General features: G+C 36.7%; 1 protein-coding gene across 1 annotated transcript; it reads left to right on the top strand.

Moving 5' to 3' along the window:
* The first annotated feature begins 2,325 nt into the window (after window positions 1-2,325).
* On the top strand, window positions 2,326-3,270 carry LOC121464129 (olfactory receptor 12-like). The gene has a single exon (XM_041676728.1). The coding sequence runs from the start codon at window positions 2,326-2,328 to the stop codon at window positions 3,268-3,270; it is 945 nt and encodes a 314-aa protein (XP_041532662.1).
* Window positions 3,271-14,240: the final 10,970 nt, after the last annotated feature.

The following is a 14,240-nucleotide window of genomic DNA, read 5'->3' as shown; positions in this document are numbered from 1 at the left end:
AAGAGCTAGCCAACAAGAAGCTAGAGCAAATGGGCCAAGCAGTAATTTAATTAATATAGTTTCTGTGTGAATTTCAGTTCTGGGTGGCTGGGACAAACAAGCAGCCTGCTGCTATAATCAGGACTATAAGAAATGAACCAAGTGTGTTTTTTTTTGTCACATCGTATCTGTTTTATTAGTTTCTTCTGTGTAGAAAATCAGTTATCATGTCCTCCAGGGAATGCTTTTAATTTTCCAAAGGCTTAATGAGTTCATCAATTAAAAATTTTCTCTCTTCTCTCCTTGTTTCCTTCATTCTATTTCTTTTCCTTTGTTTCTCTTTTTCTGCATCCTGGCACAAAGTAGTTTACTGATGATAGAGCCTGTTGATCTCCTTGGAGTATTATATGGAGGCACTGCCTGCCCAGATCCTTGGTTTCCATCCTCATGGGGAAATCTCTTTCTGGATTCATTCCAGGCCTACTTGCCACTGAACTGGTGAAATAGTACAAGACAGTTGTAAGTTCATCCAACGTGACGTTAGGATATCATCTAAAAATGTTGCTGCTGTTTGCTAAAGCCAGCAAATCTGAACGGGGAACTGAACATTGATGAATAACAATCAGTGCTGTGGAATTGCTTCTGGGTAATGAAAAGTAGGTTTATATTCACGTTTTGGTGTATTCTTAAGCATACTTAGTGGTTACCAAGATAATAAAAAAAATTCTCATATCTGTACCCTGACTTAACTTTCAATTCTAACCCATGTTTTGAAAATTCTGCTAAAATCAGGAACTTGTTAAGGTAAACTATGGATTTAAAGAAAACTTTGTTTTTTAATTAATAGTCATTGCTGGAGGTAATTTTTATCACTTCTCTACTGTGAACATTGACCAGTTATATAGTTTTAACCTTTGTATTCAAGAGGGTCAGCTATTACTTATACACCAAAGATTCAAAACGTGCTTGCATTTGAAAATTTCATAGTGTGATTCCAGTACCAACAGGAGCAATTGTGAGGTATTTTTGAACATAAATACACATGTTGTACGTTAAATGATTATGCGATTTAAAAGTCAACTTCATAGCATGTGATTGAACTATTGATTACACAAATTCTTTTATACTCTATGATAAATTGTTGAGTAGTAGACAAGCATGTTTTTCACTCTAGTGACCCCAAGTTTCTTAAATCTATTGTTAATATTTTAATTTTCTAAATCATAGAGTTGGAAAAAACTCTTCTCTATGTCTACGCTGTATTTTACTTAAGAATATGCTGCAATTGTGACAGTGTATGTTTAAATAAAGATAACTGGGGCTTGACTAAATTCTTACTTTTACTATTTAAATAACGATATTTAAATTGTTTTGTGTTGTCTTTTCATTTTACAAGGGTATATTAGGGCTTTTTCTAAAAGGAGAGTAAAAATTGAAAGGAGGAAGGATAATTTGAAAAAAAGAATGAAGGATAACATAGAAAAAGAGTAAATTTATAAAGAAAGAAAATAAGAAACAGAAGAAGGAGGGAGGGAGAGATGGGGTGCAAAGCAAGAATCTTATTGCATTGCTTTTAACGAATATAAGCAAAATGGTGAGTGTCTTTGGCAGTTAAGTTGTGCTTTCAAGCATTTAAACTATCTTATGGCTGAAAAACAAAGGAACTAATGGCATGAAGTTATTGTGTAAAAATAAAATTATCTAAACTGGAGAGACTCCCTCTATCCTATAAAACTGTATATATATATATATATATATATGTGTGTGTGTGTGTGTGTGTGTGTGTGTGTGTATACATACATATATATGTATATATACACACATATAAGTGTAATGGCATATGTTACTGTTTATTTTGTTGATGAAACTAACCACGCCAAATAGCATTTTAATTTGTGCTCAAAATTTATTCAAATATATTTACATTATAATACTTCATATATTGTATATTCTAGAAAGTTATGATGTATACAATAAAAAATCAACCTTTTATAGTCACAAAACTTAATGGCAGGAAACAGGTGATAGAATCTATGGGAAAATTCAAAACAAAACTTCCTGATTCCAGACATTTTCCTGGAATCTCTGTTTTCCCAATAGAATTTAGAGGTCCAATTTGCATTTATTACAGGTAAGTATAATGAAAAATCTTCACTGGATTAAACAACTCAATGGGAAGACCTTAATAAGACAACAGATTGTTTATGTCCATGATGTTTGATAAAGTAAAATGAACAAGGTAAGTGTGCTCCCATGCTGAATCAGCAGGAGTTTTTACTAAAATTCTGACTCCTCACTTATTGTTTTTTATTTTTGCCATTTTCTAGTTTTATCTTCATATTAGCTATGAAGGGTGAGCAGAAGAGGAATTACTCAGAGGTAACAGAGTTCATTCTCTTGGGATTTAGAACCCCTCCAAAGTTTCAAGTCCTTTTATTCTTGGTGTTCTTGATGATCTACATGGTCGCTGTGGTAGGGAATGTCAGCATGATAATGATTATTAAGATGGACTCCAGACTCCAAACACCTATGTATTTCTTCCTTAGAAACTTGTCTTATTTGGATCTCTGCTATTCCACAGTCATTGCTCCCAAAACCTTAGCCAACTTCTTGACAAGTGAAAAGAAAATTTCCTACAATGGTTGTGCCACGCAATTCTTCTTCTTTGTTTTGTTTGCTACAACTGAATGCTTCCTTCTTGCTGTCATGGCATTTGATCGCTTCTCAGCCATTTGCTCTCCTCTCCTTTATCCTGTGCACATGTCCCAAAAGGTATGTATTCAGTTGGTAACTGGCTCCTACATTTGTGGATGCATCAACTCCATGGTACAGACAGGTTTCACCTTCAGCTTGCATTTCTGTGCAGAAAACAGGCTGGACCACTTTTTCTGTGATGTCCCAGCTTTGATTAAGATCTCCTGTGTTGACACCTTTGTGAATGAGATTGTACTGTTTATTCTCTCTGCTCTCATCATCATCTCCACCACAACCATCATTCTGGTTTCCTATGGGTACATTCTTTCCACTGTCCTGAAGATCCCCTCCACCCACGGCAGGAGTAAGACCTTCTCCACTTGTAGCTCTCATATCATTGTGGTGAGTTTATTCTATGGAACTGTGTTCTTCATGTATGCCCAGCCTGGGTCCATCTCCTCCTCAAAGCAAAACAAGATTGTAGCTGTGTTCTACACACTTATAATCCCTATGCTGAACCCTCTAATATATAGTCTAAGAAACAGAGATGTCAAAGATGCTGTACAAAAAATATTTGGTGGGAAATGTTCTCAGTGATATTTATGAAACCTTTATTTAGTGAACAAAATTTCTTTTCTAAGCTGTATATGACCACACATATAATTTTATAAGTTTCCTAGAGTAATAATTCTAATTCAGATGCATAGAACATTATTTTGTGTGTACTGAACATATGAAAATATACAACTTCTCACTTTATAATAAAATTTCAATTGATTGGGTAGCAAATAGAAAAATTTATCCTCATGTAATTGTTAAATTATTTCATATGTGTATATTATACTCTTTTTTATTATAAGTTCAAAGGTTCTGTGATAGTGGCTAAATGAGAGCATGAACATGACATACATTTTGGATGAAAACTTATTGTGGCCCAAGTGGCCACATTTATATTCTAGGAACTATCTTTCTTAGATAAAACAGTTTATGTGAAGCATTTCTTCACACAAATATGTGGCAATAGTATTTTGTTAAACTGTATTTCCCCATTCCCCCTTTAACATAAAGTATTATATTAGAAAGATACTCTATAGCTATTTTCTTTTAATTTGAAGATGTCTTCTTGTGGGAAGAATAATACTTCATAGGACTCTATAAGTTAAATGAAACTTAAATGACCCAGAAAGTTCAGGAAACATAATAGGCTTTGGAAGTTCAGAATTCCAAAGACATAAAACAGTAAAAACTGCTGTGGAAATAAGACTCCCTTTAGTAGAGCTGGCCACACATTAATCAGAAAGCTGCATAGTTGTAACTTTTATGAGTTGCCAATAAGAGTAGGGTGGATTTAAGGTGATTTAGCTACCTTTGTGGTACCTATTCTATAAATATCCTTCAAATAAATTAATTGGTCTAACAAGCTAGATTTTGGTGCAATCAATAGGATAAGTAAACATTTTTTCATGTCTTCACAGGAGAAGTCACAAAACACATTTGGTACCCAAAGAGGGACCAACATTTTGACCCAAGGTTAAATTTCAAGGACCAGTTCTCTGGCTCCTGAGTTAGATGACAAAACATGATTGAGACTGATCCATCTGAGAGCAAAGTATTCATTGGGGCAGTCTGTATATGTCTACAGTTCCCCATATGTTATGAAATGCTGTGCCTCATTGCTGTTGTGGCAATGAGATACTCTTTGTGATGGGTGATATGCAATGCAACAAAGAATGATGCATCCAAGAGTGCATTGTATTTTCAGGGGAAGTCCCATACTATCTTGCTCTATGAAGAACATGGTAGCCGCATGGGGACCACTTCATAAGTACAGGGATAGCACCAAATGGGGTGAACCACAGTCTATTGTAGTTAGTGAAAGTATATAAGGAATAGGAATGCAATCAAATTCTGGCAATTGTTTCATGACCTTTACTATGGACATTAAGACATGGACCTGAGGCAGAGATGCCTATCCTGAAAAACGTAGCTACGCAAGACATGAATTACATAGGAAAAATGCATGGGGATGCTTAATCATCAACCAGAATTTTGTCAGGGAATGTGGTAAGAAAGAATGAAGAAAAGGGAGTATTGGTTGTCATTTATTATCGATAGCTATCATAAAGATTAATAGATACAGGTTAATTTAAGATATAAGCGTTAGCCAGAAATACACTTAAGCTATGGCCAAACAGTATTGCAATTAGGACTAATTTTTTTGAGAGTCTGAGTGTCCTGGAAATGAACAAGTAGCCTCACTCAACATTCATCAGTGTAGAAAGTTACAAAATTTAAAAGATCCTTTCCAGAGTATATAAAACTAGTGAGAGTTTTTGACAAGGAGTGAGTCTCTGGTGGGGGTTACTGGGCAAGGAGGTTCTGACATGGTCTTATGATTTGTCCCTATGAAGGGTGACTTTTCAGTGCTGTATCTGCCTTTGAGTCATCCAAAATGCTGTAATTAATCCCAATGGAAACACTCTTCATCCAAGCCAGATTTAGGTGGAAACTTTTCATTGGTCTCTTCCCAGTGTCATATCTTGTATGAACAGACATTTGCTCAAGTTTTCCCGGGAGAGAATGATTAACAAGTAATAAATGCCCCTATGTAAATACCACATATGTACCAAATGAGCTTGATCATCATTTTGTCCAGAGGAGCAAACTGTAGGACTAGATGCTGAAGAATCTTGGTTGACACAAATACCTTAATGGTTCTAGAAATTTTATTAGCTAAATGCACAGCCCAGTACATGTGAAGCAATGTAAAAACATAGTCACTCAGAGTAGAGACAATCATTGTTGAATGCTGTTACAGATATGTAGCCAGCCCTGGTACATAACATATTTGATATTTCTGCCATTATTGTTATACATATTCTCTTTCTATTTTCATTTAACATTCTAATAATTTTTGTTATGAAACCATGTGTTTTTTTTAAAACTTTTTATACATTAGAATTGCTCCTGTCATCTTTCTTTCATGATGATTTTCAATTGTCAACTTGGTAGGACCTGAAGTCACCTGGGAAGGGACTCCAGTGCCCTCCTTGTACATATTCTATTGGCCTGTGGACATGCCTGTGTGTGATTTTCTTCACTGGGTTAATCTAAATGGGTGGACCAGCACTCTAAAGGGGTGACATCGTTTCATTGGCTGGGTCTTGGACTGACTGAAAGGAGAGAGAGTTCTAAGGATAAGGATTCATTGCCCTCTGCCATTTGACTATGAATAAAATATAACAGCTGTTTCAAGTAGCTGTCACTGTGGTTTACCAAAAATGATGGGTTGTTACCTGAAAATATGGGCTCAAATAAATCTTTTCTCTCCTAAGATGATTTTGTTAGAGTTTTTAATCATAATTACCACAAAAGAAATTAAGACACAGACCTAATATTCTCTCTCTCTCTCTCTCTCTCTCTCTCTCTCTCTCTCTCTCTGCCTTTGTGTGTGTGTGTGTGTATGTGTGTGTGTGTGTGTGATTGCTTTAGGATAATTTTTTGACCTATATCAATATTCAGGAGCTGCTATTTTTTGTTCTTTATTTTCCATGGAAAAAAGTTTCACTAAAAATGCGTAGTATAAAATCTGAAAGCAAGATCAAGGATAAGTTGATTGTTCACACTTTTATCTCATTCACACCTAACTAAAATAGTAACTAATTAAAATGTTCATGTTGAGAGCGGTGAGTGCCTGCCTACCTGGCAGGCCTCAGGGTCCCCTGTAAGGGAGCCAGGGCACCTTCAGCTAGTGCGCCAGGCTCTCCTGTGCTCTTCTGGATACCGCCCCCCTTGCTCCTTTCATCCTTTTGTCCCCGGATCATTGGGCTACCGGGCGGCCCTGTTTAGTTGCTGAGGAATTACATCTGGACGGGTGAGTGTGTGCTATCCAGGGGCGGATTGTCCCGGAAGAAAGCACAAACCCCCCTCCCCCAGCTCCTTCTTCAGGGCTGTCTTTCTTACACACACGCCTCCCCCCCCCCCAAGACTTCGTTTTCTGCAAGGTCCTTTGCTCAGGAACAGTTTTCTGCTCCTACACTAAGGCTACCCACCCAGAGCTGTGAGAGCCTACCTACGGGGCAGGCCTCAAGGACCCCCGGTAAGGGAGCACATGCACCTTCAGCCTGTGCGGCAGGGTGTCCTGTGTTCTACTCGTCCCCACCCTGGCCCCCAAGTTCCCCCTTTTGTCTTCGGGTCATTGGACTACCAGGCGTCCATGTTTTGGTGCTGAGGAGTTCATCTGGACGGGAACGGTTCCTGCTTCTACACTGAAGAGATACACCCAGAGAGTCAATCACAGCAAAGACTGGACCAAGACACCAGGCCTCTCCTGGCTCCATTTGAAGGAAGAGATGGGAAGGCGCCAAGGCAAGAATTCCTCCAACAACCTGAAAGGCAACATGACATCACCAGAATCCAGGGATCCCGAAATAAGAAGAATTATACACCCTACTCCAGAAGAATTAGAAGAAATCGACTCAAAAGTGAACTATATGAAAATAATAGAAGACCTTAAACAGGAGGTGAAAAACTGCCATAAACAATTAGAGATTACAAACAAAAAGGTAGAGGAAATGAATAAATCGCTCAAAGACACGCAAGAAAACCAAGAGAAACAAGAAAAAGCAATCAAACAGGTTAGGGAAGCGGTTCAAGACTTGAAGAATGAAATGGAAGCAAGGAAGAAAACACAAACAGAAGGAAGGATGGAGATGGAAAATCTGGGTAAAATGTTCATGTTGAATTTTTTTGTTACAATGGTTTGGGTATGTGTTTTTAAATGTTAGTTTTGGAAACTGAGGCAGAAATTTTCTTATTCTAGGATTTATGAGAGATATCTGTTCTACATAAATTATTTTACAGAAATAATAAACTTTAAAATTCTTTATTGAAAATAGAGTTGTTTTTAGACAATATGGTCACAAAAATCAGCCTCTGCATAAATGTAACAGTTGATCACCCACTAAGACCCCAAGTTCTTCTTTTCAGTAAACCCTTATTAACTCCATACCCTGGGTCCCATTTCTGCTCTTCTGCAGCTCTACCTTCTGTCTTTGCAGCTCCCATCTGTAATCCTGTAATGAAACTTATTTCTGCAACTCACCTTTCTGTGCTTGTTGACTTTCATACACTTCCTGGGTTAAGCCCACCTAAGCGAAAGAGAAATTCTCTGTTGCTCTACAGGGTCCTAGATTTTCATCATTTCAACACCACACACAGGACCGATAGAGTGAAAATATAAAAATGCCATTCAGACAAGTCTGACTCAATTTTTATTCCATCTGTATATTTTTTGTTGCTTATAATTGACCATAAAACATTCTATAGGCACTAATTTCATACTATCTGTCACTAACCCAATCCCCAACATGGGATCCTATCAGAGTAAAAAGAATCTCATCCTGGTGGTTAGGGGCATCAAAAATCAAACCATTAGATACTTATTTAGACTGTTGGTCAGGAATGAGGAGGTGTAAAAGGCTTTTTTTTTGGGGGGTGGGCACCAACCAGTTCCCAAGTTATGACACAGAACCTTAATAGCTGTGAATCCTCAACCTAGCTTAGGCTTGTTTTTGGCTAGGTCTTTTAACTTTAATAAGTCTGCCTCTCTTTATCTACCTTTTACCATGGGTTTTTTTGAACCTTTCTTCTTTGTGTATATCATACTTTCACTGTTTCTTGGGTCTGGGTGGCAGCTGAGTGGCTTCTGGCCTTGCGTGTGTCCCTCCCCTTCTCCCCCATTCTTTCCTTCTTCTTCTCTGTCCCTGAGCCTAGATTTCTCCTCTTATCTATTCTCTGCCTATCAGACCAGACTATCTGCTTAATTGTTTGCCATTCAGCTTTTTATTAGACCAATCAGGTGCCTTCGGCTGTCCAGGTAAAACAGATGCAACTCATCTTTATATAATTAATCACATATCCTTGCATCATTAAACAAATGCAGCGTACACAAAAGTAACACACCTTTACACAGTTAAGTAATGTAGCGTGAACAAATATAACACCTCTTTGCCTGCCGAGGCACCCAAAATGGAACATATTGTTGCAATTGCTCTTGTTTGCTCATCATAGCTAGGTGGTATAATGTTATTACTGAAGACACTACTCACTTTGCATGTAAGACATAGAGAAGCCAACTTCAACTGTAGATGGTGAATTCTCCCTCTGAATAGCTTAAATAGTTCCAAAAGGTGTTACACAACCTGCTGAGAGAGAAAAGAAATCATAGGTATCTCTGACTGCTGATCTTTACATGCTAGAACACTGACCTACATGGCAAGATGTACCCATTGGCATAAGAGTGATATAACCGGTAGGAGGGTAATCATTCATTTTCTGATTTGATATGAAGTCTGCCCCACATGAGGAATTTAATGTCATATACTAGAAATTGGCCAAAATCCATGACTGGGGAACTCACAGACCCTAAAGGGAAAGTTACTGCTGTTGGTTTGCTAATTGGTCATGGGGTCAAACTGCCTTCTAAATAGCTATGTTTATTGCTAAAGATTTGTGTTACTTCTACCTTTGTCGGAGAAACTTCTTTTTTTATATACTTAATGCAGATATATAACAAGTCAAAGCACCATGAATAAGTTAATGAGTATCCATCTGTGGATAAATCATTCATATCAAGCCCTTGTCTCACACCCTAGCTCAGGAGACTTTGTAGAAGACAGAGAAGAAAGAATGAAAATGATGGAGTAAAATCTACAAAATTATGACTTGTTGACATGGCATGGCTAATACATACATCAAGTTTTGGTGACATGCACAAGATCTAGACAAGATCATACAATCAATGTTCCTACATGACCAGGGGCTAAGCACCTGATGCCATACCTTTGGTGAACCAGACATTGGAAACTGATGCCTACCAAAGGAAGTTTCACTGTTTTTTGAGAACACGGCAGCTGATAGGTTGCCCATATCCCAGTAGATAGTCACATCCACATGAAGATGGGCAGACGTAATAGGAACCAAGGTTATTAAGAACTTACATAAAGATTATTTCAGTCACGACACCTTTTGAATTCTAGCACCTCACATACAGATGTAGGTTCTGTGATTTCAAGGCCAACCTGGTATATATAAAATACAAGTCCAGCCATAAGTACACAGTAAGACCCTGTTTTAAGAAAAATAAAAGAGTAGAAGGATGACACAAAGAATGGAGAAGAGGGTGTGTGTGTGGGGGGGGGCACAAGAGCAGGTTAGAGGAAGGTAGTAGCGGATTGATATGACCAAAATACATTGTACAAATATAAGCAATTCTCAAAAATAAGTTAAAATATTGTTTATAATGGGAATTAGATGTAGTTTATAGTCATCATTATGTAATGTTTTATATGTGTAGTTTTACATATATAAAATTTTTACAAATGTAAAATTGCATTTTAATACTTTGGTTTTAATTTGTGCTTTTTAGGTTGATTTGAGTTTTGTTTCCATATTGCTATGAGGATGATGTGATGGTTTGAAGAGAAATGTCTCCATAGGCACATATATTTGAATACTTGGTCATTAGGGAGTGGGCATTACTTTGGAGGGATTAGGAAGTACAGCCTTGTTGGAGTAGGTACAGATTTATTAGAAAAATATGCCACTGGGTGTGGGCTTTGAGGTTATAGAAGCCAGGCCCAATAGCTTTTTCTTCCTGTTGCCTGTGGATCCAGATGCAGGACTCTCAGCTACTTCTCCAGTAGCATGTCTGCCTGTGTGCTGCCATGATTATAATGGACTAAACCTGTGAAACTGTAATTTGACAAAAACAAATAAACTAAGGTAGTTTCTTTTACGGAATTGTTTGATATCGGAAAACCCTATATCACAGGTTTTCATGTTGAATTGATATATCATGAAAGAATAGTTTTTTGTTTGTTTTTAAAATTATTAATATTTATTTATTATTCATTGATTTTCCCCAGCCCAATCAGTTTCCCCTCCCTCCCTCCTCCCTTCCCAGTCCCTTCCCCTGTTACAGAATATTTGTTTATACTGTGAAGATGTGTCTTTACCTAGGTGCTTTCTGACTGGTTTAATAAAAAGCTGAATGGCCAATAGCTATGCAGGAAGACGTTAGGCAGGATTTCCAGGGATAGAGTGACCTCTGCGAAGAAGGGTGTAGTTGTCAGCCAGATGAGGGGAACAGAGAGGTAATGCTAAGTGACAGAATGTAGATTAATATAAAAGGTTTAAGTTATGAGCTAGTTGAGACCAGCCTAAGCTAAAGGCCAAGCTTTCATAATTAATAATAAGTTTCCATGTTGTTATTTGTAAGGTGACAGCTGCGGAAAAAGCTTGTTACACCCCTCAACTAGTATCTAGTTACATTGAATACATATTTTAAAATATATTTGTTTGAGAATGTAAAATATGGGTATGAAGCACATACATTCAATCCTATAATGCATATATTTTTCTTTTTTCTTTTAATGAAAACAGATTTTTTTCTCACATATTCTAAGTATAGTTTCCCATGTTTATGCACCTAGAGCTCATCTCCACTTCCCTCCTCTTCAAACCAGATCCACCCTGTTTCTGTTTCTCTTTAGGAAACAAACAGGCTTCTAAGGGATAATGATAAAATAATATAAGATAAGATAAAAACTAACACAAGGAGTTGGACAAAATGAATGATCAAAGGAAACGAACCCAAGAAAAGGCGCAAAGCTTGAGACACACTCATCTGCATAATCAGGAAACCCATAAAATGCCAAATTATGCCATATTAGATACACAAAGCACATGTCGAGTAAAAAAGAAAAGAAAAATATAGTTTTAAATAACATAAAAATAAAAAATAATGTTTTAAAAAAAGTTGAAGCTCTACCAGAGCACTAGGGCAAAAAAAAAAAACTCTCGAAAGATGTCATTGAGTTTGTTTTGTGTTGTCCAGTTAGTACTGAGCATGCAGCCTACCCCATGAGTAGTTTGTTCCCAGTGGTTAGGGTTGCTGTCATATGTCCACTTCTTTCAGCTGTAGGACCCCAACTAGGCAGACCCATGAAGGCCTTGTGCATGCTGTCTCAGTTGCGTGAGTTTATATGTGCATCAATCTTGGTGATCTACAGGGCCTTCTTTTCTTGGAGTTCTCCATTCCCTCTGGCTCTTACACTCTGCCTCCTCTTCTGCTGGGTTTTGAAGCTTCTCTTATGATGGCTAAGCAAAACACTGATCTATGAGTATAGTAGAATAGAATTAAGAGTAATTTTAAGCCGGGCGGTGGTGGCGCACACCTTTAATCCCAGCACTCAGGAGGCAGAGGCAGGCAGATTTCTGTGAGTTCGAGACCAGCCTGGTCTACAAGAGCTAGTTCCAGAACAGGAACCAAAACCACAGAGAAACCCTTTCTCGAAAAACCAAAAATAAATAAATAAATAAATAAATAAATAAAAAGAGTAATTTTATTGCTAAAAGTTTTGTGTTGTTTTTTAGAACAGCAGTATTTGGTTTTACCCTAGGTCCCTGGACTATCTAGTTTTGATAACATAAGCAGTGTTGGATGTGTTCCATCTAGTGGAGTGGGCCTTACATCAAGTCATATATTAACTGGTAACTCCCACAAGCTTTGTGCAATCACTGTCCTATCATATCTTGCAGGAAGGACAGTCTTCTAGAGCAAAGGATTTTGGCTGGGTTGATGTTAATGTTTCTCTTTTGGTATCTTCATGTTGGGACCAGCCGACTTGTCGAACAATACCTAAAATAGGACATGAGGATTAAGAAAGAAAGACACAAAAGACAGAAGGTAGAATCAAAAGAACTCTGAGCAAATAATATAGCAGACTTAGTTTATTTTTCATAGTCCCTTTATACACAAAGCAAAAAGGAAGAAGTCAAAAAAAATTCTTTTGACTTCCTTACCATGGTTCAAGGAACAAAGAAGCATAATCACCTCCTTAATTCTCAAAATATCTAGTAACCACACCTTTTGTCAAACATCCTATTATTTGTCCTTGACAATCTTGAACTCTCTATTCTTAAGAAGGAAATAGTCACTGTGGGCTCCCACATCTGCAGAGTAAAGGCTTTCTCTGTAGGAACCAGCCCGACTTCTCAAGGTTCAATAATTTGCAAAGGTATTGTCTTCATCTGTGGGGCTTGCCTTCAGTTTGAGGAGAGAAATCTACAGATTGGGTTACAGTCCATGTTATATGAGTATTCCCATGGGAATTCTATGGCCAACAACTCAATTGGATGTAACCCAATCCTGGTACGGGACGATTCATTTGATGACAAGAGATGTCCAGTTGGGGTCCTCTCTACCCTATCATTTGGCAATTTTTTGATCATCTTCATATATACATATATTTTAGGAATCTTCTACTGTATTATGTTTCCATACTACTCTTTTTAACTGTCTCTTTCCATATTTAACTGTCTTTCCTCCCACAACTCTGTCTTCCCTCCCCCTCTCCAGTTGATTCTTTTCTTACAGTCTCCCCCCAACATGCCTGAAAATGATTTATTCTATTTCCTTTTGCTGGAGAGATCTGTATGTCTCTTCTTATTCCTTTACTCTATATTTAGTCTCTGTAGTTCTGTAGCTTGGTTGTCATTGACTTAACAGCTAATATCTAAATATAAGCAAATGTGCACTATATTTGTCTTTATGGGTCTGGGTTATATCATTTGAGATAATTGTCTTCTAAGTCCATCAGTTGCTGGGGAATTTAATGATTTCTTATTTTGTTTGAAACAGATGATTATTACTACATTGTGTAAATATAGCTCTCCATCCAGCTTTCGTATTTTTAGAAATATGTTGTCAGAATATGTGATGACTTTAAAAGTAAATACTAATATACATATAATATGAAGTTATGCAGCATATATTATCATATTGATTATCCATGTAGTGCATATTAAAGAATACTTTGTAAATTTAAGAGAAATCATGATTTATTCTTTGTTTAATTATTATTGACTTAGTATATAAATCACTTCTCATTTTTATTATTAAATACTGTAGGTTTGACTTATTTTTATAAATTGATATAAATAAGAAAATTACTTGTAATTTAAATCCACAACATTTTATATTCAATTATTTGGATTTCATAACTCAAAAACTTTTTCAAATATTCCAGATAAAGATCCAATAGTGTATATAAAAAAGTTTTACTATTTTCATATTATTTTTAGTAACCTTTCAATGCCTAGGAAAAGCTGAATAAATAAAGTAGAAATTACCAAAAAATATCATAAACCACTAAAGGAGTAAATTTTAAGAGATTAGTTTCAATTTTTATATCAAGCATCAATATTTATTAAATAAGTATTTATTCTATGAACAGCTATGGACTCATTGTGATGCTTTTCTGTTTTAGACCATAGAGATCATGGAGTCACCTTTCAAAACTATAAGAAACCTCCAACTAAATATTCCTTTTATAAGAGTAGCCTTGATCATGGTGTCTTTTGACAACAATAGAACAGTAACTAAGACAATGCCCAAACTGTCTATATTCTGTCAAGTATGTTTTAAATAAACGCTGATTGGCCAGTAGCCAGGCAGGAAATATAGGCAGGACAACCAGACAGGAAGTAGAGGCAGGTCAATG

This window comes from Microtus oregoni, unplaced genomic scaffold (assembly GCF_018167655.1).
Source record: "Microtus oregoni isolate MIOR12 unplaced genomic scaffold, Mior012 000001F_ref0000356, whole genome shotgun sequence".
Classification (NCBI taxonomy): Eukaryota; Metazoa; Chordata; class Mammalia; order Rodentia; family Cricetidae; genus Microtus; species Microtus oregoni.
The sequence above is the reverse complement of the archived record's forward strand: the minus strand, read 5'-3'. Positions and strand labels throughout refer to the sequence as shown.

Bases quoted from the DNA above. Each gene is read 5' to 3' on its own strand.
- LOC121464129 (XM_041676728.1), top strand. From the start codon at position 2,326: ATGAAGGGTGAGCAGAAGAGGAATTACTCAGAGGTAACAGAGTTCATT.